Here is a 24,455-nt window from a genome sequence, read left to right on the forward strand (position 1 = left end):
TTAATTATTAAAAATTTATCATATTTTTTTATATATCTATATCTATATTTTTGAATATTGAAAAAACATTGAAGTAACTTGATAATTACTATTCTAATTCATCTAAGATTTTCTTTATATCCCAGATTCTGTTTGCCATGATGTCTACATCACCATTTACCTTTCTAATATATTCATTGGATAATTCTACACCAATGCTATTTTTGATAACTCTTTGTAAAGACTTAATGTTGAAATATTTATTACCATTTTCATAATCGAAGAATTTCTCATCTTTAATAACTTGTGCTGCTTGTAAAAATGTCAATAATGACTCTCTTAGAACTGCTTCATCGGATGTGTCTAATTGTGGTAATCTTACTTGGAACGGGGTGGATATCATCAATACTTTATGAGTATCCTTAGAATGATATCTGAACTCATAGGTTCCAACTTCATAATACAATAATAACGCATCAAAAACAATCTTACCACGAACAAAATCGTCTGTATGTTCTACAACATGATCCTTAGTATGTACCCAATGGCCAAAAGAAGGAACACGAGTGAATTCACGGTTATTTCTCGTACTTATTACGCTGTAGAGACCAATCCAATCGTTATCATTATATAGTTCCGTTGGTAATTTCCAATCTATTTCTACAGGATCAGGGACCACTGAACAAGCTTCTTCTTCATTTGCTAAATTCAATTCGAATTCACAATTTGGGGTTAATCTAGAGGTAACATTTTTAATTGCATTCTCAATGACATTCTCCCAATCCTTTGCATTATTGGTTCTCTTAGAATAATCATCATGATCCTTTGGCATATGTGTACTGGTAGTAGCTGTAGTTACAACTGGATGATTTTCATTATTATTTAAAATAGATCTCATTATAATATGTTCGATGTTATCAACGATCTCAGAGACACGTTTCAAAGGTTTTAAAGATAATAAAGTCTTCCCAACACCACTAATTCTTTGTTCACTACCATAAAGCTTCTCCATATGTGGTGTTTCAACAAATTTAACTAACATAAAATTTGAGAAAGTCCATAGACTTGCTAATACAATATTGTCCTTAGCGAAATTTGTCATCAATACAGTACCCCAAATTCCGGCGACACCAAGAATAGCTTCTGGATTGTTCAAATAACGATAAATACCTTCAGAGGTCAATTTTCTTGAAGTAATATAGTTTGATAAAAAAAAGTCACCATAGAACCAACCAAAATCAGAGATTGCGTCTCTAATTTCTGTGTCACACCATACTTGTAATGCACATAATAATAAACCAAATATCAATTGAGTGTATGTTTCTTCCTTAAATGGTATCATACGAACATTATTAATTGTTTGAATGGTTAAAAGAGTGTATGAAAGGACCAATGAAAAATTGTAAATAAATTGCCATTGTTGAAATGAATACAATTGAGTATAACCATTTTTCATAAATAATTTTGTAAACCATTTATCTTCTGATTGTTTATAAAGAATCGTACCGACTATAACCCACTCCAAAAATTTGATTGAAAATGTTAAGAAGAACAGTGTCAAACGCGTTGGAGAATATGTAATATACCAAGCTACAATTGTTAAGACTGTTGTAACAGTAAAATAGTCTGAAATTCTTAATTTATTAAAATTGGTTAACCACATACCAGTGCTTATTAAAGGTCTTGAATAATCGAAATTTTCTTTAGCGATTAAATCATCAATTGTGGCTGGAGTATTACCATTAATAACATTATCATTAGCCTGACCATATGTTCTATCAATATGTGGAGTCTCTACATATTTTAAAAATAAAAATTGTAAGAAATGGCCTAATATTGAGACTAATAGTACTTGATAATCACCTGTAATTAAAGAAAGACCATAATAACCTAAATAACCAATAGAATACATTGGATGCGGGGAAATATTAAATACCCCATCGAATACCAATTCAGAATTTGTTTGTAAAAAGAAGAAATCTCCCCAATACCAAGCAAAATCTTTAACCACACGATGTGCATCTAATTTAACCCAAACATTGAAAAGAATTAATACTATACCTAATACTGATTTCCAATTAAATAATACAGATAAATTTGTATCAGGTAAAGATAAAAATACGAAAATGATATAAGTATCAAAATCTTGCATTAAAATCAAATCAACGAATTGACGAAATAACAACCAAGTAGTTAATTCAGGTGGATATTCATAAATTTTATTCTTTGAAGGTAATTTTGCACCAACTTCGAATTGTAAAAAACGTCCTAAAAGACTAGAATTTTTTTTATTAAAAATTTGTGACTTTTTAGCCCATTTTGTTAAAGTTTCATAATGTGATTGGTAATGTAATACAATACCAATACCACCATTATAACATAATCTCCAAAATACATATTGCAAAATGTATAATTTACGTGTAAATGATCTACCAAACCATTGAACACTAAAATAAGCAACCACGAAGTTGAATAATAAAGCAGAAGTAATACATAATTCTAGAAATGATTTTTTAATAGTAGGATCAAAGAGAGATCTTACCATATCATGAGTCTCTGGTGGCACAAAAGAAATCCCAGAGGATCTTGTCTTTGCTAATGTAGCCATATCTACTTCTGATAGTTCCGTTGAAGGAACTGTATCAGTGATTGTTTGTGACATTATCTCGAGAAACCAAAACTTCTGTCCTTAAATATAAATAAATTAATAAAAATTGAAATTGCGATGATTCTAATAAAATTGAAATTATTATTATTATTAATTACTAACCCCTAATTCCGTACTTTAGTTCACCACCCGCGTTACTAAAATTATCGAGACTCTGATTTTTTTAATTTATCTATTTTAAATATTCTAGAATGTGAAAAATTAAGAGGATAGATATACAAGTGAAATAAGAATAATTTATTAAGAAAAAAGACAAACAAAAGTTGTTGAAATGACTTTATATTTATATACGTATTTACCTACATCTATACGCGTGTCTATTATATATATATTTTTGTATTGTTCACTTCACATGCCAGCATGAACTGTTGATTTATTACAATTCTATTATCTAATCATACACATACGGCAATAGAATATATATTATTGAAAGATGGAGTATATACCTCTTAGTAATTTCAATCATTAAATCAAGAGTTAATAATAATAGTAACAATAATAGTAAATATTGTATATACACAGACGGCATATTATTATATGCCGTTCTGTACGCCCTAAAAAATTAATGAACCAGCGTTACATGTACGAAACTACTAGTAGTCAAAAACACAATGACGAATCATATACAATAAAATTTCAAACTGCAAAACAAGCAGGATTGAGAACGTTGTATCATTATTCCTATTTGCTTATTATTATCTCTAATGTTTGAATTTTAATCTGAATTTAAATTGAATTTATGACGAAAACACACAAACGGCATTATTCTTGAATTAACTTGACAGGGGAAAAAAATACGGATATCTGGCACGGCAATTTCTCCGTTTTAAAGTATTATTAATAATTGAGAGAGAAAGAGAGATCATTTGTAGAATCTCCGAATGGTTAAAGGAATTGCCGGTTGGCGAATGGTAGATGGTTGAGCATTTATTTAACGCTTACAGGGTGCATATTAATATTTAATTTAGATAGAACATTCTGGAGTGAGAAATAGGAATTGCTTATGTGAGTTCTTAGTTAATATGAGCCATATAGGATTAGTGAGTCAAAGGAATGTTGGATATGTTTATTAATGACTAGGGATGTTCATTCTGATAACAACAAACTGTAAACACACACACACACACACATATATATTGTATAAAGATAATTATGCTAGAGTAATATTATGTAAATAGAAGAAAATGTATAATTCATATACTGTAAGTTTAATGGTGACGGTTCCTTTTCATTTCTTAATATCATTTATATGGGATATTATATCTCAACGTTGTAGATGTGACAAATAATAAATCACCATTTAAATCATTTCTATTATGGGTCATAAAAAACCTATACCAGATATTCTTTACGAAGACCTTCAACCATGCTACGTTGTGCAGTAGGTAACTGTTCTAATTGGGCATCCGTCAATGTTAAAACTTGTCTGATCATCTCACGTTGATTATCAGGTGCTGCTAATAATTTGGACTCATTAATTTGACGTCGAGTAGTTTGAGGAGGTGGTGTTACAGAGACAGATTCTTGTACAGGTGCTTGTTGTGTTTGACTTTGATTTTGAGGTTGATTTTGAGGTTGAGGAATAGGAGCTTGCTGTATTTGTTGTGGTACTGGTTGTGGTTGCGGAACACTCGTTGTTTGATTCGTAGTCACAGGCTGCCCTGACAAAATAGAATTTACTACATTATAATCTATAAATCCCATTTCTAATAATGCTTGTGATACTGCAATTGTAATATCTTTATTATTATTTAATAGGAAATCTTCAATCTGTGAGTATTTTGTAGTTGGTTGATTCGCTAATATCTTTAAATTAGATATCATCTCTATCAATTGTAAAGGTGCAATTTTACTTAAATTGTTTGAAATACCTGTGGGATCATTTGTACTTAATGCATCTGGTGTTAATGCAGGTAAATGTTTCGATGCTTTACTTAAAATATCTGGGAATGTCATATTCGTTGCTGGGGTTACTACTGTCGCATTCGTGGTAGTAGAGACACCGACAGGTGGTCTTCTAGGTATAGGCACATTTGTTACCATTTGGAATGGGAGTTCTAAACCTAGATCCCATGGGTATGAGTCCCTATTCAATTCAATCTCAGGCATATCTATAGTCTGACCCTGTTCAATGGCCTTGAGTTTTGTTTTATAGTCACTAGGGATTGTTTTCTCTATGGTACATGGTAATTTATCTATATTAGTTAATAATGAATAAGCATCTTCACATTCCCTACTATTAGAATAATCATATGTCACATTCATAAGCTTATCAGTACGTGGATCAAATTTAGGAGTTACTTTCACTATTATACCAGAACCTGCAACGATAGAGGAGACAGTCTCTGCGGCCCATTCTGCAGGTAAATTACTGACTTGTAAAGATGTTTGCAGGTTTTCAGGTGTCAATTCATGACGGCTCAGTCTTCTTCTGGGATCCACCGACATTGTGTTTCTGTTCCTAATCACTTCGGTTTTCTGTGGTACACTTTCCTATTTAATTAGAACATCCTCACTTCTTGAAAACTATTTGAATACTTTTATATTATAGATAGACGTACTTAGATAAATATTATTCTCTATACTATATTTCTCGATTGTTTAGGGCTACGCAGCGCGCCGTGATTTCGCTCGTGTACAGCGACCATACAAAAGAGTAACAGAACCTTTCTAAGAAGGGTTTTCTTTATATGTTCAGTTTTTATTCAGATATCTTCTGAACTTCAATATATAGTTCAATTTGAAATTTATTTTAATTTATACAAATATATGAATGGAAGTATGTATGTGAAGTGAGATTTAACGGATGTATATGATGTGGTTGTCAGTCAAGTCAGTTGGTCTATACGTGCTGTTTAAGCTAGATAACTCAACAAATCCATCTTGGTGACAATATGAACTGGCTTTAGACCATCGGTAATGACGGCAGATGAACTCTTTTCAAAGAATTTGTTTAGATCATTCAAAGTAGAGTCCTCAGTGAACTTGACAAACTTCTTCTTACCAGACTTGTTGTCATTGTAAGATGAAACGGCGTCAAAATCGTTTAGTTTCTTGAAATCAAGATATGTACCGTGGATAGAATCGTTCTTGGTCACTACACCTGTAGAGATCTTCTTCAACAATTGTGACAATGTAACCAAACCAGTCAAATGTCCATTGGCAGTCAAAACTGGTAATTGATCAAAGCCGTTATCTCTTAGAATCTTAATGACATCAGCAAACTTGGCATCATCCTTGACAGAGACAACTGGCTTCAAATGTAGATCCTTGACAGTGGCACCGTTGAAAATATCAGATGCACTTGAGTTGGTAGTCTTCTTTGAATGGTTAAAGTTGGCTAGAACCTTGTCGTCCCATAAGTTGTTCTTCTTCAACCATTCGTTATCAGCAAACTTGGTTAGGTATGATCTAATAGAATCTGGGAAGATAGCAACAAGAACATCATCTTCAGTCAATTCTGGGTGATCTTCAGTATATCTCATTAAAGCATCAAAAGCACTACCGGAAGAACCACCAACTAGAACACCTTCATTAGAGATTAATTCACGAGCATAGATAAAGGATGGTTTATCTTCAGTCTTGTACCATGTGTCAATCAAGTTTCTGTTTAGAACGTCTGGAATGAAATCGTAACCAATACCTTCAACCTTATATTCAGTTAAGTCTGTCTTGTTCAAGTTTTCTGGTTGAGCAAGAATGGAACCGACTGGATCAGCACCGACGATCTGGATCTTTGGGTCTTGTTCCTTGATGTATTTAGCAATACCAGTGATGGTACCACCGGTACCAGCACCAGCAACAACGGCATTCAATTTGTTGAATAGACCTAATTCTTCTAGTTGACCTTGGATTTCCTTACCAGTACCTCTGTAATGAGCTTCTGGGTTCATCTTGTTATTATATTGATCCAAAATAATAGCACCTGGAATTTCTTTTTCAAGTTTCTTGGCAACACCGATGTGAGATTCTGGAGAATCCCAAGCGGCATTAGTTGGGGTTCTAATAATTTCAGCACCTAGAGCCTTCAAAACAGAAACTTTTTCGTTGGACATCTTCTCTGGCAGAGTGATAATAGTTCTGTAACCCTTGATTGCACCAATCAAAGCAAGACCGATACCAGTGTTACCAGAAGTTGGTTCGATCAAAGTGGTTCTCTCTGGAGAAATTATACCTTTTTCTTCAGCATCTTCAATCATAGACTTGGCGATACGGTCCTTAATAGAACCACCTGGGTTGTATAACTCAAGCTTTGCAAAGACTCTTGGTCTAATACCAAGGGCCTTTGGTAGCTTTTTAAGTTCGATCAATGGAGTGTTACCAACTAGATCGATAACGTCGTGTCTCTTATCGTATGACATAATTATATGATGATGTGAATTGGCGGGGTGTTTGGTGGACTTTAATTAGTAACAAATCTGAGAAGCAAAATAACTAAATATTCAAAAACTTGAAATTCATTGAACATATATATATATATATATATATATACGAAGTTGACATAAAAAACGTACCGGGGAGACGATTGCATCGCTTAACCACAGGAAGTATATTTCGCTGACTTAAACAATATCGGGCTCACACTTTATCGATCATGAGTGAAAAATTTTTGTGCCGTGTGTGTGTGGTGCATATGCATTTTTATCAACGAGGCGATTTTCCCGAGCAGTACAATTATTTACCAGCAGGTACTGATACTTATTCCATTATAAGCCAAAAGATATGAGCGGGCACGTGATAAATTGACCTTGCACACCGAACTTTTGACTAATTTGGGGAGCTAGTGACTAAATAATCCCTGATAAGTAATAGAACATACATGGCTGTGGACTTAATAATATGCCGCATAATTATCAAAATGCATTTTATCTTTCATATTATCTCATATTTTGGAAAAATAATTACTGTATGTTTGATTACTGCATGTTTTCTTGAAAAAGGGCTAATATATTTGCGGATGGTTTTATTGCCGAGCCGAAATACTAAACATACAGCGCTTGTTGGCGGCTATTTAATCATATCTTCAGGATTTAATTGAAATAGAGGATATCCTACAATATCTTAATAATTTGTAAAATTATATAGTTTTAAAGACATAACATAATTACAAAGACCGACAAATATCCTCTACATGCACTCATTTGTGAAACCTGAACCAGATATCGAAATCAACTCACAATATTTACATAATGATTCCTCGGTGGCCATTTGTTCAAATTCTTCTTCTGGAAACAGTCCAAAGACAGAAAAAATGAAAAATCATGAGTCTAAGAGGAGAAACTCTACAATTGTTGCTGAAAGAAATAATCTTAATCAATTGAAAAGTTTTTTGATTAGTACTGATCCCATTCAGATTCCACTAAAACCCGGAATCAATACCCCAGAGAAGGTTACAACAAATTTTGTCAAAAGGGAACCCAATAACGACTTAAATAAACCTTCTAAAGAAAACAAAACTTCTGAGAAGCTTTCCCACTCAAGAATTGAAAAGACGACGGCTACTTCATCGTCGTCATTATCTTCCTCGCTAAAGAAACATAGAAAGGATGAGTCTCAACTTAAAAAATCGAAAGATCTATTGACTCCTACGAGGGAAGAAACATCTACTCAATATCAAGACCTGAATAAATGTGATACCATACCAAAAAACCCTCTTGCACTTAAAAAATTGAAGAATTTATTGTTTGATATTAATCCAATAGACGACGAGGAAATTTCCTCTCGCACTTCAGATCTTTTAAAAGAGGTATTCGAAGGCTTGGACGATGAACAAGATTTATCGTTTTGTAAAGGACAAGTTGATAGATCGCTAGACGAATGGATCAACTATGGTGAGGAATTAAACAATCGACATCTCGAGTTGACAAAACAATTAGTTCAACTCAGAATCGAGTTAAGTTACAAATTTAGAATTATAATTGAATTAATTAATGATAATTCCGATTATCTAATGCAAAGTGAGAAAAGTTTAGACGAGAAATTGGACAGGATCAAGGTTATTGGCAACGATATATTGAACTTATTATAACATATCACAAGTTATCTCTTGCTAGGTATCCCCCTTTTTTTTTTTGCTTTCATTTAAATATATATGCATATCATCGAAAAGTATCATAAAAAGAAGATTATTATTATGTATGAGTTTATTTATTGTATTTTATATTTTATAATTTACATATACAATTCGAGTCTTAACACAAGACAGAATGAGGACAGTAACCAATTATATAAGAAATATTTCCCTACTACTGCAGATTCTATTCTACAATTCAAAAAAAATCTATTTTGATCTTTTTACAACTTTAATTATCGTCCTCTACTATTCTAACTTTCTTAAGCTCTCTTGTTGAAACGTCTTTCTCTGTTAGCAGAAACGTTAATGACAGATAATGGTAGCTTCATACCTAGAGCCTTAACTAATTCGGCAGTTTGCTTGTCGACGTTCAAGACACCCTTAGAGTGAGACAAGTCCAAAGCAGAAACAGCTGGAACGTATTGATCCTTTCTTTCTCTTTCTTCTTCTTGCAACTTGAAGGAAATACCTCTAACTGGACCCTTTTGAATTCTCTTCATTAGGTGAGTGGTGTAACCAGCAATCTTGTTTCTCAATCTCTTGGATTGGATAGTAGCGATTTCATCACAAAGTCTCTTGTTAGTTTGGAAATCTAGAGTCAACTTTGGATAGTAACGTTCGATAAGAGCCTTGGAGGCACGCTTGACGGTTTTAGTTCTAACTCTACCCTGTTTTTAAAATATAACAATGAATACAACCGGAATATATAATGACAATGCATGTAGTCATTTATTTCGGTGAATCACTTTCTAATAGTTAGTAAAATTGAAGAAATATATAAAAAAATGAGATCACAACAAATATAGAAATCCACCCCTAATAAATAGGAATGAACATTTGTCGCTTAAGGATTAGAAATATTCGTCCCCTAGCTGTACAATCAATATCCATTGTCAAATAAACGAAGTAAATTGTGACAATCTAGCTCTATAAATACGCAATTAAGCAATCTATAGAATTATAGGATAATAAAATTATTCCACGCCATCTCCAAAGAGTATTACCAATTTAAAGAGAAATAGCTTGAGCATATCAATAATATCAGATTACCAAATATACCTGGAATTGAAACGACCATATTTCTTCCTTCACATATAACTTATATTAAACATACCATTATGTGTTTAGTTTATTGTGAATGTCGGTCTTTGGTATTTTAAACAATGTTCAAATGATTTTTTAAACGTTTTTAATAAAATGATATATTTAAATCTTGTCTAGTTTTATTTTAAAATGACATAATCGGTATATCATATCTCCTATGATTGGATTCCTGTTACTCGCCCGAAGGAAAAATTTCACTGCTGAAAGAAAAAAATAGTTCAAATATTCCAAAAAATAATAAACTAAAATTTTTGAGATAAATGCATGGGTGTAATGAGGGGTGTATGGGTGTACAGTCAAAATTAAATACTTTTGTTATATTCAGGGTAACCTACGGAATAGCTCAGTTTTCAAAATTATCAAAGAAGAAAAAAGAATAAACAAAAAATGGAAAAATTAATATTGAAACGAGAGAGTCAGAGTCACCCACCCAACGGTTCAACAATAACAAACAAACAAACAGATACGCAATTTGACACTTTACGTAAATATATCAAATAAGGGATCGGCTGTTACAGATAAATCGAAACTTTAAGAAAATAATTGATTATTGATTTATTAATATATTAGTTTTATTTGATAGAAGACAACTAAACATATATCGTTTCTGTTTTAACACTAATACTATCTCCCAAAAATATATCGATCGCGTGCTTTGTATGGCGATTTAACATTAAAACGGATATTTTACTAGCACATACATCTTCATTTTTTTTTTGCATTTTTCATTTTTTTTAATAACACTTCTAGGTAATATTTTTTTGGGTTGTAATTTTAAGGGTAGATACATTTTTATTTTGAAAAGTGTTTTTTGTCATGTCAAATAAGTTTCATTGTGACGTGTGTTCGTCTGATTGTACAAATCGTGTAAGAATATCATGTGCAGTATGTCCCGAATATGATCTATGTGTGCCATGTTTTTCCCAAGGTTTATACAATGGTAATCATAGGCCTTTTCATGACTATAGGATCATTGAAACAAACTCATACCCTATATTAAGTGAAGATTGGGGTGCAGATGAAGAATTATCTTTAATTAAAGGTGCGCAGACTTTAGGTCTTGGGAATTGGCAGGATATAGCGGAACATATAGGTAGTAGAACTAAAGAAGAAGTAGCAGAACATTACCAAATTTTTTATCTGGACAGTCAATACTATCCAATTCCTGATATTACAAAGTCCATTCATGTTCCACAGGATGAATTTTTGGATGCCAGAAAGAGACGTATAGAGGCATTTAGAGATAAGCCATTGGAACCACCAAGGAAACCGTTGGCTTCTGTTCCAAGTTGTCATGAAGTCCAAGGGTTTATGCCTGGTAGATTGGAATTTGAGACCGAATTTGAAAATGAAGCAGAAGGACCGGTGAAAGATATGGTATTTGAACCAGATGATCAACCGTTGGATATTGAATTGAAGTTTGCTATCTTAGATATCTATAATTCGAGATTAACTTCTAGAACTGAAAAGAAGAGATTATTATTTGAAAATAATTTAATGGAATATAGAAAATTGCAAGGTATAGATAAAAAGAGAAGTAAAGAAGTTAAGGATTTATACAATAAGATCAAACCATATGCTACTTTGATGTCTGCACAGGATTTCAAAGAATTTAGTAAAGATATATTAGAAGAGATGAGGTGTAGATCTAGAATACATCAATTACAAGAATGGAGAAGGAATGGGATAACCGCTATGGAGGCTGGTCTCAAATATGAAAGAGATAAGCAGGCAAGGATTGCTACACTAGAGAAAATTGGTAATGGTGACATTAATGGTAATTCAGGTCCTATAAGTACAAGGCATGGAAGGACTACCACGTCCCATCCAACTCCTCCAATTGCCACAGCAACAACCATTAACAGTAACAATAACAACCACAACCACAACGACAATCAATCAAACTCTAATCGTAAAAAGACTCTTACGATCAGTGATATTCAACACGGTAGTGACTTTGGTCTATTATCCAATGAGGAACAACAACTCTGTCTGCAATTAAAAATATTACCAAAACCATACCTTGCCATTAAAGAAATGATTTTCAGAGAGTTATTACGTACAGGTGGTAACTTGAAAAAGAAATCTTGCAGAGAATTACTCAATATTGATCCCATGAAAGGAAATAAGATTTATGATTTCTTCCAAACTCAGAATTGGATGTAATCTTTTTTCTTTCAATTCCTTTCAATAAGGATCAAAGACTTTTCAATCAAACAGGAACATTGTAAAAATATAACGAAAATCAATATGCATACGAAGATTTTTGAGAAATCAGGAACTTCAAAACAATAAAAAAACAGTAGCGATATTAATATCACTAGAGTCGCAAATACAATATAAATGAACCAACACATATTTATTTATATAATGATAATTTTTTTTGTTCAAAAGAATTCTAATATTTAGTACTATATTTATCTAATTTATAATTTATTGTATATCATTTCTAATATTCTAAATCTTGGATCACTTTCTTTTTCCATAGCATCCAAGAATGTTTCCTTAATGTATTCCTTGTATTTAGCTTGGACTGACTTCAAAACGGGTGGACTCAGCTTAACAGAATATGCCATGTATTTCTTAACAGACATCTGTAATTGGTCAATATCTAGGTTCTCCACAGTCATATATCTTATATTTAATATAATATCCAAATATACCGTCTCCATGTATAATTTAGGACAATCTGCCTCCAGGTTAATACCAAAATGATCACCTTTCCAGAACTGCATAACATGGTTTATCAAATATAATCTATCTAAATCAGTAAACTTATCGAACAAAGCAATATATTCCATTGATTTTTTAAACAATACATCAACAGCATCCTTATTCAATTGTTGTTCGAAATCAGTGTTTGTACCAACATAATACCCCTTGTGCTTATTAACATAATATTTCCCTAGAGTTTCGATAGCTACATCAAAGATAGTCAGAGCAATATCGCCACGAAGAGCTGGGTTTGTTTCGGTGTTACCTAACATATTCATATCTGCTTCAGGTAATTGGTTTAATTTGTCCTTCATAGCATCACCAGTACTTGGCAATTTAATACTATCATCTTCTGTTCCATTCTTGTTTTCATCATTCAACATATCCAATTCTTGTTCTCTTTCATTAATTAATCCCATGACCTTTCTACGATTCAATAGCTTTGCAATGAAGTTTAATTCAAACTTCACATATTCGAACCATAATTTGGCAGAATCACCATTAAATCTCAAACCATTTTGAAAAATTGTTCTACAACTCTTGAAGTTGGCGTGGATCTCATACTCATATTTAGCGCAACTAATCCATACGTCCACATTGGACGGGTGTAGTTTTAATAATTGATTGTATACAGTATGTATTTTCTTATAAGACGTTTCCGCACCTCTAGTCTTTAAGTATTGCAAATACATTGCCCATAATTTCAAGTCCTGAGGAAACTTATTCGTTCCTCTTTGGTAAATAAATATAATCCTTTGACCAATAGACCAATCTGATATACTGTTTGTCTTACCTGCTTGTAAAATTCTTTTCACACGTTTCTTACGTAGATTTTCCACATTATTTTCATATGCAATATATCTCATATAGTCATTAGTACTGGACCCTCTGGAATTCAAACGATGTTCGAAATCAGTTCTTTTTCTCATGATTTTGGAGATTTCATTTTTTGTAAATAGCTTCTTGTCTACTAAATCATCTAATTCTGGAATACATTGTTCCAGATAATATCTAGTTTTGGATGACATTATGGCTTGATATGATTTTTAATAGTATTACTACTTTCTTGTAAATGCCAATATAGTTCTTTATACAGTGGCTCTTTTGTATCAGTATCGATGAGCTCCAAAAATATTTTATTTTAATAAAATTTTCACTTCTGCCGAATATTACATTTGAAATCCGCGATGAGCATATGTAGCTAAGAAAACAACGTACTATACAATAATTACAACCAAGCTGATGTTATAGAGGATATATAAAGCAATCAGAAATTAAGGAAGAGTTTAGACCAAGGGTTATGTTTCTGTAATCCAACAAAAAGCAATACGTAACTGCATAATATATTAAGATTTAAGGGATAAAGTTGGAAACACAAATCTGTATTTTCCGAAAACTTCATTGTCCTCTATATTCAAACTGAAAGAGACAGAAGTTAAGATACATCTCAATGAGTTTGCAAAAACTGTCTACATGCCGTACATAGGCCATTTTACGCCTATAATTAACAGATGGTACGGTTTATGTGGAAAGATAATGTTAGAATAAAAAAAATATAAGGATACTTTAACCTGTTTCCTACCATGAATTTACATAAATTCTTACAATTTGCAATGAGTGCCAACTCTCCGTCTTCCCATTATATATACATCTTATACCATATATAAAACTCAATAATTTTTCGTGTGTTTCGAAAGTCAGTGGATCAGCTTCTTGGTTTTTCATCGTCTTTGAAAATCGTGTTAAATATAAATATGATTATCTTGCAAATGTATTTGTGACGACTTATTTTAAAACCCATACATTTGTTTTGGTTAATGATAAATTTAGTTTTCCGGAGTATTTTTGTAATTATTTTTTTTTTTTCCTCTCTGAAAGCCTAGAGTAAAAAACTTCTGAACGCACCCCACCTCCCCCAAAATAAGTGAGCCCGCTCAACAAATTTCTAGGCAGATAATATTACTGAGGGTAGGGATAGATTCCCTTCTAACTTGCAAAGTATTTCGTGGGAACCTACCGGATGCTGGATGACTTTTCGTCACTTTGTCCCATCGAGTAATGGTGAACCTGATCATCCCATCGTTTTAGCTTTGATAGTGCAGTCTTCATTCAATGTGTGTAAAATTTCCAGGTTAGGCATGGTCCGTACTGGCTATTGCTTTGATGGCAATACCCATACTATCCATACAGTGCAGTGGTAAACTTTGAGTACCTTTAGGCGTATTATGTATTGTAAGTATTATATCAAAAATCGTTAAGATATTAGAGCTAATCTCTATAATTTGGTACTATATTTTGTTTATAGTTATTTTATCTTGATCGAATTGAAAAGATAATCATCTAAAAATGTCTCTAGTCGTCCAAGAACAAGGTTCTTTCCAACACATTTTGCGGTATGTTAATGAATATTAAATAAGAAAAAGGATTTATGATAAACATAGCCAGCTATAGGTCAAGATAATATAATAATGAGAAATGAGTAACAAATGTCTATGAATCGAGGCTTGAATCTTTTTTATAATAATGGAATGAGTAATTAAAGATAAAATATAATAAAATTTTGAATATCTTCAAAAAAAATATCGATGAGGAAAAGATATATTTTTAGTCTATATTAAAAGATAGAAGAAAGATCATGATAGACAAGAGATACAATAAGGACATTCAACGTTATAATTTAAAGATACTTCATCGAGAATCAAAATACATTGTGGAAAATAATTAAAATATGATTTAGATGTTAACTGACATTATAATAGTAACCTTACAGGGAAATACTTCCATGAGTAGAAAGACTAACCTCTTACGTTTGATCTTAAAATATAATGTTTCATATATCCTACGGCAATTCGACTTGAAAAAACATAATAACAAGATTTACTAACAATAACTATTTCATTTTGAAATATATTTTATACAGTTTGTTGAACACCAACGTCGATGGTAACATCAAGATCGTCTACGCCCTAACTACCATCAAGGGTGTTGGTCGTCGTTACTCCAACCTTGTCTGTAAGAAGGCTGATGTCAACTTGAACAAGAGAGCTGGTGAACTAACCCAAGAAGAACTAGAAAGAATTGTTCAAATTATGCAAAACCCAACTCAATATAAGATCCCAGCTTGGTTTTTGAACCGTCAAAGAGATATTGCTGACGGTAAGGACTACCACGCTCTAGCTAACCAAGTCGAATCTAAGTTAAGAGACGATTTGGAAAGATTAAAGAAGATCAGAGCCCACCGTGGTGTCAGACACTTCTGGGGTCTACGTGTCAGAGGTCAACACACCAAGACCACTGGTAGAAGAAGATCTTAAACTTAAAAATAGTATATTGTTTATTGCAAACGATTTCCTATTTTTTTCACCCTGTAGTTTATTACAAATATTACATACTTTATCTTTAGACAGAAATATATTATTTAGACTTAATAATAATCAATTTCCCATCTTCAATTCCCATCTACATTTATTCTACTTCATTGTATTATATAATATATTGTAACTCTTCCCTTTATTATCATAAATTTTAATTGACTTAATTACGTTATAGTCAAACTTTTCTACGTAATCAGCGCGGGTGCGTAAATCACCTAAATGTCGTGAAATTGCGGTTATAAATGATGAAGAACGTGGGGGACCTTAGGAAAAGGAGGGAGTAAGCATACATAACTTAATATAACAAAACAATATCTCTTTAAGCAAGTAGCCATTTTTATAAGGGGACTAACTGATTAAAAATCTGTGGTAGATACACACATATCAAACGTACCGATAGAATATTTTATTAAAACTCTGTATTTTTCATATTTTGATGATTTTATAGGACCCTTTTCCACTGATATTAATTAATGCAATATTCATCTATGGCTGTAAGGAAAGAAGTACAAAAAAGACCAATAATGAAAACCAGATCTAAAAGAAAAAACACCATTTTATTAGGTTCACTCATTGTTTCTTTGTGTGGACTGTATACATTCTTACAATTAGATAAACTCCCTAATTTTAAAACTATCGATGCAGGTAAGAATAATACGGAGTTACCATTAGGTCAACTGGATAACAAACTAATCGAGCTAGGGTTGACGACTAGAGATCCTATAAACATACGAAACATAAGGACAAACAGTCAGCGAAGATTGCACGGTAGATTTCTGCATATCACTGACATTCACCCTGATCGGTTCTATGAGGAGAACGCCCCTATCAAGAACCTTTGTCACCCAGACACTGAGGAATCCAATCTCCAGAATGGCGGAAAGAATGATTGGTCGTCATCATTAGCTCCTCGGTTTGGGAAAGCAATGTCTGGTTGCGATGCCTCTGTTGATTTGATGGAATATACCTTGAAGTGGATTAACGAAACATTAAGGGGTCATATTGACTTTGTTATTTGGACTGGCGATAATATTAGACATGATAATGACAGACAAATACCTAGAACTGAATCTCAGATATTTGAAATGAATGAAATAGTATCTGGGAAATTTCGTGATATATTTGAGAATAAAAGAACTGCAGACCCAAGAGATTTTGACATAGAGGTTGTCCCAAGTTTGGGAAATAATGATGTTTTCCCACATAACATGTTTTCATTGGGACCAACGTTACAAACCAGGGAAATGTTCAAAATATGGGACGTTTTTATTCCTCAAGAACAAAGACGTTGGTTCGATAGGGGTGTGACTTACTTAAAGGAAGTCATTCCTGGAAAACTTGCCGTGATATCGATCAATACTTTGTATCTATACAAAGCTAATCCACTAGTGGATAACTGTAACTCCAAAAAAGAACCAGGCTATCAATTATTACTATGGTTAGGTTATACCTTAGAAGAACTTAGACAAAGAAATATGAAGGTCTGGCTTTCAGGTCACGTACCACCAATTCCAAAGAATTTCGATAAGAGTTGCTACGACAAATTCACATTATGGACTCACGAATATAGAGATATTATAGTAGGCGGTGTATATGGTCACATGAATATGGACCATTTTATTCCTATCGATGGTGAGAAGGCAAGACGTGATCTGGAGAGTCTCAAGGATGAGAACTTTTGGTTTGATGAGTTGAACGAGAAACAGCAACCGTTAGATATATATCAGTATGCCGAGGCTGCCAGTGAAGCACATTTGATGGGTGCAAAACCAGTGAATAAAGTGTCCTATATGAACACGGTAAAGGAAGAGTATTATGAAGGAATTCAAAAAGAACTGGAACTTGCAAGTTCGACTGAGAATCCCTTTGATGAGGACCAAGAGGAAAATACCAATTCTGACATCCCTGCAGATGCCATGAAGGGTAAGAAGAAACATAAGAAAAAGAAAGGGAATAAACCTACCAAGGATGAAATTTACGAAAAATACTCTATTGTGAATATTGCAGGGTCTGTTATCCCAACATTCAACCCATCTTTCAGAATTTGGGAATATAATATTTCCGGTATTAACAATGAAGTCTTAACTACTGAAGACTATAAACCATGGGATGATTTTTTTGCTGATTTGGAGATTAAAATAGATAATGAGCTATCGTCATCTGACAGCAGTGGAAATTCGATGAATATCATGAAGGGTAAGAAAGGTGGAAGGAAGAAACCCGATAAGACGATACCAAAGAAGAAGCCGGCAGAATGTCCATTGGGTCCTGCCTATACTGAACAGTTATTTTCTCCAACCAAGTTTATTGAGTATTATGCTGACTTGGAACAAATAAATAAAAATTATTTATCTTTGTTGAAGGATGGAAAAAATAAAGATGAAGCAGCTGCAGAAGCCTTTAAGTTTCAGGTAGAATATACTTCTGACGATAAACCTTATAGTATGAAGTCGCTATTAGTGAAAGATTATTTGAACGTCGCTGTTGAATTGTGCGACGATTCAACTGAATGGACCAAATTCTTGGATAGGGCATTTATTTCCTCTGGATATAGCGAGGAATAGCTATGAACCTAATAAAATGTTCTGATACAGACGTTTTAGAATTCATATAACAATTCTATTATCATTAAAAGTAAAAAAAAACATTTCTATATTTACTACTATTTTTTTTTGTTTATTATTTTTTTTTTATAGTTGGATATTTAAAATTATTTATTCTTATTATGAACATTATTAGTATGGAAATTTAAAAAAAATAAATAAACACAAATCAAGATGTCTATTGAGCCTTTTCGGCTTCTTCTTCAAAATATTCCTTAGATTTTTTAACATCTGGTACAATTGTTGCGGAACCTGGGGTCCAGTTACAAGGCAAAACAGTACCATTATCGTCAGTCCATTTGAAACCTTCGACAACCCTTAGAGCCTCTTCAACATTTCTACCAACTTGTTGATCATTAATAGTAATATGTCTCACAACACCCTTTGGATCGATGACAAATAACCCTCTTAAAGCGACACCTTCTTCTTCAACTAGAACACCATAGTCCTTAGACAATTGTAAGTTTTTGTCGGATATTAATGGGACACTAACTGGGCCTAAACCACCTTCGCTTCTTGGCATGTTGGTCCAAGCCAATAGGGAATATTCAGAATCAGTAGAAGCAAATATGATTTGTGCACCAATATCACTAAATCTCTTAGCAGCATCTGAGAAAGCACAAATTTCAGTTGGACATACGAAACTAAAAGCCATTGGAACGAATGCTAAAACAATATATTTTCCCTTATATTGATCTAGAGAAACTTCTTCAAACATACCGTCAACGACAGCAGTTTTCTTAAAGGTAGGAGCTGGTTTTTGAACTTGAGCGATCATTATTGCGGTGTTTATTTTAAAAATAATGTGTGACTTTTTAGAATCTTGTTTTAATAGATACTTAACAAAATCGTTTAATATCTTGTTGATTGGCTTGTCTATATTTTATGACATGTAAGAGGAAGAAAAAGATTACTATTTCTTTAAGGTTCGTTGATCATCCTGTTTGTCCTTTATATATGTCATAATTTTCCAACCTTTTTTTCTGAATTATAATTTAAGATGCCAAGTTATAGACCTTTTTTTTGTGAAAAAAGTAAGAATTAGAGACGGTATTATTCTTAGTAATTATTCCGATTGTCACAGCCTAAAAGAACGAGGGGAGGGAACTATCCTTCCAGAACCAGCTCTGATTTCCCCAGTGATTACTTAATCATTTCATTTTATTTCATAATTTGCTCATCCCATCCATCGACAAAAAAAAGCAAACAAAACAGGAAGATTTGGTAATTATAGACTTCGTTACCACAGGCAACGAAGCGAGACAAAACGATTTCTTTTTTACGCTGCGGGAATATCTGAGCGATCGTTAATTTTTCAAATGTTGAGGGCCTCGACGACCTGGAAATCTTCGTTTACTTAGTAAGTTGTAATACAACGTGAAAGTACCTGATACAGAGATATAGATATGGGCTAAAATGGTATGTACTCCAATTACAAGGGTCAGTCAGAATGACGAGAAACGAATGAGTTACTACTCAGTAAGGTTTCAAAATTATTTTAATCAATATTTTTTTTGTAAGATAAGAAATGAATCTAGATTATTAGATATTCTTATCACATAATTAACAAGGTGTAATTACAAGATAATATTGATATTTTTTCATAAAGATCTAGATGCATTTTTTTTTTAAAAAAAAATAATATTACGTGATTTTTTTTGGTATATAGTACTAAAAATTATATTTAATTATAACGACTGTTTAGTTGTCTGCCAGTCATCCCTTTCTCCTTCAATTTTCAAAGATAAACTTCTTTAATTCTTGGTATGCCTTTTCAAGATCATCATTGACAATGATTTGGTCATGAGCACCGGTTTCGGCATATTCAAGTTCAGCAATGGCGGCAGCCAATCTCTTAGACACGGATTCTTCGGTTTCAGTACCTCTACCTTCCAATCTTTGTCTCAAATGATCCACAGATGGTGGAGCAATAAATAAAAATCTTGCTTTTAAGTCAGGCTTACCCTTGACACTCTTGACACCTTGCATATCGATATCCAGAATACAAGTCTTACCAGAATCCATGACTTGTTTAACGGAATCTACAGTGGTACCATAGTAATTCCCGGAAAATTGGGCCCATTCGATAAATTTATCTTGATCAATCATCTTCTTGAAATCGTTAACAGTCACAAAATTGTAATCTTTACCATCTTGTTCACCTTCTCTTGGATTTCTAGTAGTAGAAGATACACTGAAACCGAAATTATTAGGAAATTCAGCAAACAATTTCTTTAGTAATGTAGACTTACCGGTACCACTTGGGCCAGATAGGACAATAGCAGCTGACATTATTTTCGAAGTTTTGGTACTTTGATGCTTATGAATGAATGAGGCAGTTCGTTTCAATAAAGAATACTCCGTTTGGATAACCTTTCCCACTTCAGATTACGTAACAATAGAACGCATCTTACCATATTTCTTGTTCTGTAACGATATATATATGTAAAGAGAGTGAGACGCTGTTGTTTGTTGTCGCTGTCAGTATCCAAGTGGCGCCAAACAAAAACTTTTTTTTTCACTTTTCCAACAATTGCGGAAGACGAAAGTTGGTGATAATAAATAGCCTTTGTTTTACTTATTTCTTTCAAATAATTTCTCTTTTCGTGACGTTTTCCTATGCAATAGAGAGAGAATGATATATAACATTGTTTCTAAAAAGGTTATAAAGATATAAGCTATATATTAATCCTTGATTAGCCAAGGGCGTTATTTACTGATACTATCACATGAGTTTATGTTTATTATGTTTTACAAAGATTATCTAGCGTGGAAAGTGTAGATTGACTTCTAGTATTGAGATCTGCAATAATAGTTGTATCAATCGATTATCTTTAAAACATACCCAGACCTACTTGTTTAACAATATACTGCACTGGTAAACAATATATATGTATATATATACGATAAAAACAAGTTGAGGCCCATTTTACGTATATTGAAATGTTATTAGTGCGTGATATCATGTAGCACGATTGGCATTAAGAAAATGGTCGCGCGTCTGTCCTTCGAGCTTCTTCTTGGGCGAAATCATGAAATAATTTTCCCTATTCAGATTATTATCAATTATTTTAAGGTATTAAGAGGCTCGCTAGCTTCACAATTCAAGGATGTATTACCAAAATACCTCTTATATAAGCAATGTATATCGGTATAGAAATATAGTTACACATATATATTTTCATTAGGCATATTTGCGTTTATAGGTGCTTAGATTACTTTTTAGTAATACTCCCAGTTTCCCTCAAGTTATCTGTTTTTGTTCCTGCTTCTTTGATTTTGTTATATACTTATAAATTACTTACATCGGAAACAAAACTAGAAGTGTAACAATCATATATTACTGACTTATAATAAGGTTAATAGATACATATAGCTGTCCAGTAACCCTTTTTGGTTTGTATTTTTCTTCCTCTATTATATACACACATTATCCAATTTAATGCTGGTAAGACTACTCATAAAACTAATACTTTCTACATTGGTAAAAGCCATTGCATCAGTATCGTCAGAAGATGGCGATGAAGATGAATTGTTACCGATTCCAGATCTTCCAGATAAAGGTGACCCACTTACAGGCGATCCAGATGTTGATCTCAGCCCCGTTACAGAGGAGATGTTTTCATCATGGGCTTTGTTCATCATGTTATCGTTGTTGATCTTCGCATTATGGTCTAGTTATTATTTGACACAGAAAAAAATCAGAGCTGTTCATGAAACTGTACTTTCCATCTTTTACGGAATGGTCGTAGGTCTGATATTAAGATTGACTCCCGGTCACTATATTCAGAGCTCTGTTACATTTAACTCATCATATTTCTTTAATATTCTTTTACCACCTATCATTCTAAATTCTGGATATGAATTGAATCAAGTGAATTTCTTCAATAATATGTTGTCGATTTTAACTTTTGCAATACCTGGTACCTTTATATCAGCATGTGTTTTAGGTATAATTCTTTTTATTTGGACATCATTAGGTTTAGAGAGTGTCGATATATCGTTTGTCGATGCAATGTCCGTTGGAGCAACATTATCAGCTACAGATCCTGTGACAATCTTGTCTATTTTCAATGCTTATAAAGTGGATCCAAAGTTATACACTATCATCTTTGGTGAGTCATTATTGAATGATGCCATTTCAATTGTTATGTTTGAGACTTGTCAGAAGTTTCGTGGTCAACCAGCCACCGTAAGCTCCATATTTGAAGGTGTTGGCTTATTTATGATGACTTTCTCTATTTCATTGGTTATTGGGGTATTCATTGGTATATTGGTTGCGTTACTCTTAAAACATACCCATATAAGAAGATTCCCTCAGATTGAGAGTTGTATAATATTATTGATTGCATATCAATCTTACTTCTTTTCTAATGGTTGCCATATGTCTGGTATCGTTTCTTTGTTGTTTTGTGGGATCACTTTGAAACATTACGCTTACTATAACATGTCTAGAAGAACTCAATTAACGATAAAATACATATTCCAATTGTTAGCCAGACTTTCTGAGAATTTTATTTTTATTTATTTAGGTCTAGAGCTATTTACTGAAGTTGAACTAGTTTATAAACCAATGCTGATTATAATAACTGCTATTTCAATTTGTATCGCTCGTTGGTGTGCTGTATTTCCTCTTTCACGTTTTGTTAACTGGTTATACAGAATCAAAGCCCAAAGGTCATCTAATATCACATTAGGAAGCAATATTGTAATTCCAGAAGAGATCCCATATAATTATCAAGTAATGACATTCTGGGCCGGATTGAGAGGCGCTGTTGGTGTAGCATTAGCATTGGGTATTCAAGGTGAATTCAAGTTTACTTTATTGGCTACAGTTCTAGTAGTCGTTGTACTTACGGTTATCGTATTCGGCGGTACAACTGCAGGTATGCTAGAGGTGTTAAATATTAAGACAGGTTGCATTGACGAAAATGATGATAGTGACGATGAATTCGATATTGAAGCCACCACAACTGGCAATAGATATAACCAGGAATTAGGACAATATAATACTCCTTCCATTAGACAACCATATTCTGATAATAATACAAGATACTTTACGGCTGAAGATGCAATGTTACAAGATGCTAATAATTTTGTGAATGAAACGAATAGTGCCATTTCATTGGATACTTCCCCTATTCCAGCTATGGCAAACGACAATGTTACATCAAAGAACGTCAGAAACAGTGTAGTCGAAGAGTCTACAGAAGGCCGAAATATGAAGGATTCTCTAGGGACAATTTTTAGATCGGATTCCCAATGGTTCCAGAACTTTGATGATAACGTATTAAAACCCGTTTTCTTGGATAGTAACCCACAGAATTCTACAAATGGCAGTGAAGCTAATGGTTCACAAAGCCAGAGGGGGTTCGATTCAAGAGAGCAATAGATAAATTATATAGATTAGCTTCATTACTAGTATATTATAAAATGTCTTTAGAACGCATTGACACTTTTGTGTGTATAGAATAAAGACGCTGTTTTTAGAAAAAGTTGTATACTTTCCTTCTTCCTTTTGTTAGTAGTTAGTTACTCCTAAATTGTTTCGTTTCTTATTTTGTTACCCTCCGCGGTGTAAATAATTTTCAGGTAAGAGATGGCCTTCTTAGTTAGTAACGTTACAAATATAAGACTACCAAGATTAGATCTAATATAACATTTATTATTTGGCTACCGTATGTCCTTTTAAAAGGTATTGTTTTATAAGAATAAAACATTTCAGTTATTGCTGTTGACATAGTAGTATTGAATATACAGATCTATCTGAAGCTTTTACCTATACCTACTATTTTATTGTACTCAGCTCATATCCAGAGGCAATCTTCACATTTCCCCCAAATTAAGCTATAATTGCCGAATAAAAATAAGAAATACAATTAACACAATTATTATTGAAATAATAAGTTATAATTCGCAGTGGAACTTTTCCTGAAACT

General features: G+C 32.9%; 12 protein-coding genes across 12 annotated transcripts; 5 read left to right on the forward strand and 7 right to left on the reverse strand.

The window, feature by feature from the left end:
- Positions 1 to 88: 88 nt before the first annotated feature.
- On the reverse strand, positions 89 to 2,641 carry CHO2 (phosphatidylethanolamine N-methyltransferase; the record flags this gene model as incomplete). Its single annotated transcript, XM_041551013.1, has 1 exon — positions 89 to 2,641. The coding sequence occupies one exon, from the start codon at positions 2,639 to 2,641 to the stop codon at positions 89 to 91; it is 2,553 nt and encodes an 850-aa protein (XP_041406947.1).
- A 1,338-nt stretch (positions 2,642 to 3,979) lies between these two features.
- Positions 3,980 to 5,095, reverse strand: PTI1 (cleavage polyadenylation factor subunit PTI1; the record flags this gene model as incomplete). The annotated part of the gene is made up of 1 exon (XM_041551014.1): positions 3,980 to 5,095. The coding sequence occupies one exon, from the start codon at positions 5,093 to 5,095 to the stop codon at positions 3,980 to 3,982; it is 1,116 nt and encodes a 371-aa protein (XP_041406948.1).
- A 407-nt stretch (positions 5,096 to 5,502) lies between these two features.
- On the reverse strand, positions 5,503 to 7,008 carry CYS4 (cystathionine beta-synthase CYS4; the record flags this gene model as incomplete). Its single annotated transcript, XM_041551015.1, has 1 exon — positions 5,503 to 7,008. The coding sequence occupies one exon, from the start codon at positions 7,006 to 7,008 to the stop codon at positions 5,503 to 5,505; it is 1,506 nt and encodes a 501-aa protein (XP_041406949.1).
- Positions 7,009 to 7,778: 770 nt separating this feature from the next.
- Positions 7,779 to 8,675, forward strand: ECM11 (Ecm11p; the record flags this gene model as incomplete). The annotated part of the gene is made up of 1 exon (XM_041551016.1): positions 7,779 to 8,675. The coding sequence occupies one exon, from the start codon at positions 7,779 to 7,781 to the stop codon at positions 8,673 to 8,675; it is 897 nt and encodes a 298-aa protein (XP_041406950.1).
- Positions 8,676 to 8,980: 305 nt separating this feature from the next.
- On the reverse strand, positions 8,981 to 9,837 carry RPS17B (40S ribosomal protein eS17; the record flags this gene model as incomplete). The annotated part of the gene is made up of 2 exons (XM_041551017.1): positions 8,981 to 9,388; positions 9,835 to 9,837. 2 exons carry the CDS (start codon positions 9,835 to 9,837, stop codon positions 8,981 to 8,983), a joined length of 411 nt encoding a protein of 136 aa, XP_041406951.1.
- Positions 9,838 to 10,640: 803 nt separating this feature from the next.
- Positions 10,641 to 11,990, forward strand: ADA2 (chromatin-binding transcription regulator ADA2; the record flags this gene model as incomplete). Its single annotated transcript, XM_041551018.1, has 1 exon — positions 10,641 to 11,990. The coding sequence occupies one exon, from the start codon at positions 10,641 to 10,643 to the stop codon at positions 11,988 to 11,990; it is 1,350 nt and encodes a 449-aa protein (XP_041406952.1).
- Positions 11,991 to 12,250: 260 nt separating this feature from the next.
- UTP6 (snoRNA-binding rRNA-processing protein UTP6) lies at positions 12,251 to 13,567 on the reverse strand (the record flags this gene model as incomplete). The annotated part of the gene is made up of 1 exon (XM_041551019.1): positions 12,251 to 13,567. The coding sequence occupies one exon, from the start codon at positions 13,565 to 13,567 to the stop codon at positions 12,251 to 12,253; it is 1,317 nt and encodes a 438-aa protein (XP_041406953.1).
- A 1,318-nt stretch (positions 13,568 to 14,885) lies between these two features.
- On the forward strand, positions 14,886 to 15,853 carry RPS18A (40S ribosomal protein uS13; the record flags this gene model as incomplete). The annotated part of the gene is made up of 2 exons (XM_041551020.1): positions 14,886 to 14,932; positions 15,460 to 15,853. 2 exons carry the CDS (start codon positions 14,886 to 14,888, stop codon positions 15,851 to 15,853), a joined length of 441 nt encoding a protein of 146 aa, XP_041406954.1.
- Positions 15,854 to 16,401: 548 nt separating this feature from the next.
- On the forward strand, positions 16,402 to 18,477 carry PPN1 (endopolyphosphatase; the record flags this gene model as incomplete). The annotated part of the gene is made up of 1 exon (XM_041551021.1): positions 16,402 to 18,477. One exon carries the CDS (start codon positions 16,402 to 16,404, stop codon positions 18,475 to 18,477), a length of 2,076 nt encoding a protein of 691 aa, XP_041406955.1.
- A 217-nt stretch (positions 18,478 to 18,694) lies between these two features.
- Positions 18,695 to 19,294, reverse strand: TSA2 (thioredoxin peroxidase TSA2; the record flags this gene model as incomplete). Its single annotated transcript, XM_041551022.1, has 1 exon — positions 18,695 to 19,294. One exon carries the CDS (start codon positions 19,292 to 19,294, stop codon positions 18,695 to 18,697), a length of 600 nt encoding a protein of 199 aa, XP_041406956.1.
- A 953-nt stretch (positions 19,295 to 20,247) lies between these two features.
- Positions 20,248 to 20,808, reverse strand: GUK1 (guanylate kinase; the record flags this gene model as incomplete). The annotated part of the gene is made up of 1 exon (XM_041551023.1): positions 20,248 to 20,808. The coding sequence occupies one exon, from the start codon at positions 20,806 to 20,808 to the stop codon at positions 20,248 to 20,250; it is 561 nt and encodes a 186-aa protein (XP_041406957.1).
- A 1,150-nt stretch (positions 20,809 to 21,958) lies between these two features.
- NHX1 (bifunctional K:H/Na:H antiporter NHX1) lies at positions 21,959 to 23,908 on the forward strand (the record flags this gene model as incomplete). The annotated part of the gene is made up of 1 exon (XM_041551024.1): positions 21,959 to 23,908. One exon carries the CDS (start codon positions 21,959 to 21,961, stop codon positions 23,906 to 23,908), a length of 1,950 nt encoding a protein of 649 aa, XP_041406958.1.
- Between the last annotated feature and the right edge of the window lie 547 nt (positions 23,909 to 24,455).

The sequence above is a fragment of the Maudiozyma barnettii genome (assembly GCF_903064755.1).
Source record: "Maudiozyma barnettii strain CLIB 1767 genome assembly, contig: KABA2_05, whole genome shotgun sequence".
Classification (NCBI taxonomy): Eukaryota; Fungi; Ascomycota; class Saccharomycetes; order Saccharomycetales; family Saccharomycetaceae; genus Maudiozyma; species Maudiozyma barnettii.